General features: G+C 48.9%; 1 protein-coding gene across 1 annotated transcript; it reads left to right on the forward strand.

The window, feature by feature from the left end:
* Positions 1–310: 310 nt before the first annotated feature.
* LACBIDRAFT_334515 (uncharacterized protein) lies at positions 311–1,053 on the forward strand (the record flags this gene model as incomplete). The annotated part of the gene is made up of 3 exons (XM_001889276.1): positions 311–414; positions 680–752; positions 802–1,053. The coding sequence occupies 3 exons, from the start codon at positions 311–313 to the stop codon at positions 1,051–1,053; spliced, it is 429 nt and encodes a 142-aa protein (XP_001889311.1).
* Positions 1,054–1,853: the final 800 nt, after the last annotated feature.

Below are 1,853 nucleotides of genomic sequence, written 5' to 3' on the forward strand. Positions count from 1 at the left end.
GAGAGAAGCATCTTGCCTCTGACCGAAATGAGCAAACACCAGAACGGCCTCTTTTTCGAACATACCTCCAAGGTTCTCTCAACGGTACTTTACGTGTGCTGCGATCATGACACGCTTTACAGTCCTCGGTCCATCCCTGTAACGTTCCAGGCACCCTTGACGTCGACTGTGCACCCATTAAACGCTGTGCTAGATCCACTTCTGCTCACCATGGGATCCATGACGAAGAGATACTGCCAGGAGCTGCCCAAGATCTTGATGTCAATGAACAGCGGTGGCCTGGGGGAAATTAACGGTGATGTGGTACACAATGTTGCATGAAAAGGCCGAGGAGGAGGATTGGACACGTTCCATGGCATCATGGGTAGATGATAATTGGTGGAAATTTTTGTTGGATCAGATGGAGAGACAAGAGTGAGTTGTTTTTCATGTGTTTTCTTTGTGCCTGAGGCTAAAATCGTTGGAAGAGTACAGATATAGATTTGTTGAAGCTATTGCTACCCAGACCCACTCCACCAACTGTAGCACCTTTGGAATTGCCAAAGAAACACAAGTGGTCTGTTCGTCCGCAGCCAGCTGGCTGTCCCCCTTCTCACCTTGGAAGGCTTGGAAGGCAGTCAGGGAGTCTCCATGGGCAAACTGTCAATGTAACAATTAGTTGCCTGCATTGATTTGTCAGGCAAGAAGTTGTGCGATATAAAGGACAAACGCAACTGGATGCAGATATTCTGCAAAGGCATTATCGAGCCTCAGTATGTTTTGTGTCCCCTTGCAAATCATGCCAAACTGACTATAAGGCAGTACTACCAGATTAATGTGCCATCCTCCGGTTTAAAGTCTTCGCACAGCCCTTGTCAGACCCTGCATCATCCCCAGCCACTGAACGATCCGCCTCCCCCCAAACCACTAACCCTCCTCACAAAATTTCCTGTGTCCTATCTACTTCTAGCCCCAGTACTTTCCACGATCTCTGGCCGCAATAACACAACGAAACCTCACACGGCTACACTTGCTCGTTCCTGCTTCCTGTCCATCTCTCTCAAGCAAGAATGAAGACAGAAAGAACGTGCAGCATAGGGTCAATAAGAAACATGTGTTAAACAGCAAGGTTAGCATGTCGCGCGTGTTCAAGCCAATGCCCAAGATGCAACGGACGGAGAGCAAGAGGGAGTTAGTGGTTGGGAAAGGGAAGGAGAAGGCGGATGGGAAGTCGAGCTTGAGGGACGTGGGTGTGACTTTCGACACCTGTTAAGCTGCATGCAAGGTCTTTTTTGCGGTCACAAGGGCAATGCCAGGTGGATTCACAATCGACAGGGGGTCAAGGACTGGTGACTGGTCGGTCTACATCGTCGCCATATTGGGCTAGGGACCTATTCGGTTTTGGGAGGTCCAATATGGACGATGAGGAGGCCTTGGAAGACTCAGGCGATTCTCTCCAAAAGCAATAGCTTTTGCCTATTTCGTCGTTGTCGGAAGGTCAACTCGATATTTTGGACTCACCCAGTGCCGTTGTTCTGCTGTACATTGTGCCAAAACGAGCCAATGGCATCGCTTTCTGGTCTCTTTGATTGTTTGACATAAAAATCACTCGCACGTTGCGCAAGACTTGCCAATCACCAAAATTATGAAGATACTCTTCCCTCCAGCATGAGAGAAGATTCTTGTAGTTCGCGCCACCGCGCCAAAGGCAGTCAGCAGGCGTAGCAAGGCAATCTTCAGAGCCTTGAAAGCCGCATTAGAAACTATGCTGGTCCTCTTCTCGCATCTGGCAAGTGGACCCTTCGTTGAGTGCCAAGTATGTTCTGCACTTGTGTTGGATTGTGAGACTTTCGGAACATGGCATGTATTGTGTC

The sequence above is a fragment of the Laccaria bicolor genome, genomic scaffold, assembly GCF_000143565.1.
Source record: "Laccaria bicolor S238N-H82 LACBIscaffold_65 genomic scaffold, whole genome shotgun sequence".
Lineage (NCBI taxonomy): Eukaryota > Fungi > Basidiomycota > Agaricomycetes > Agaricales > Hydnangiaceae > Laccaria > Laccaria bicolor.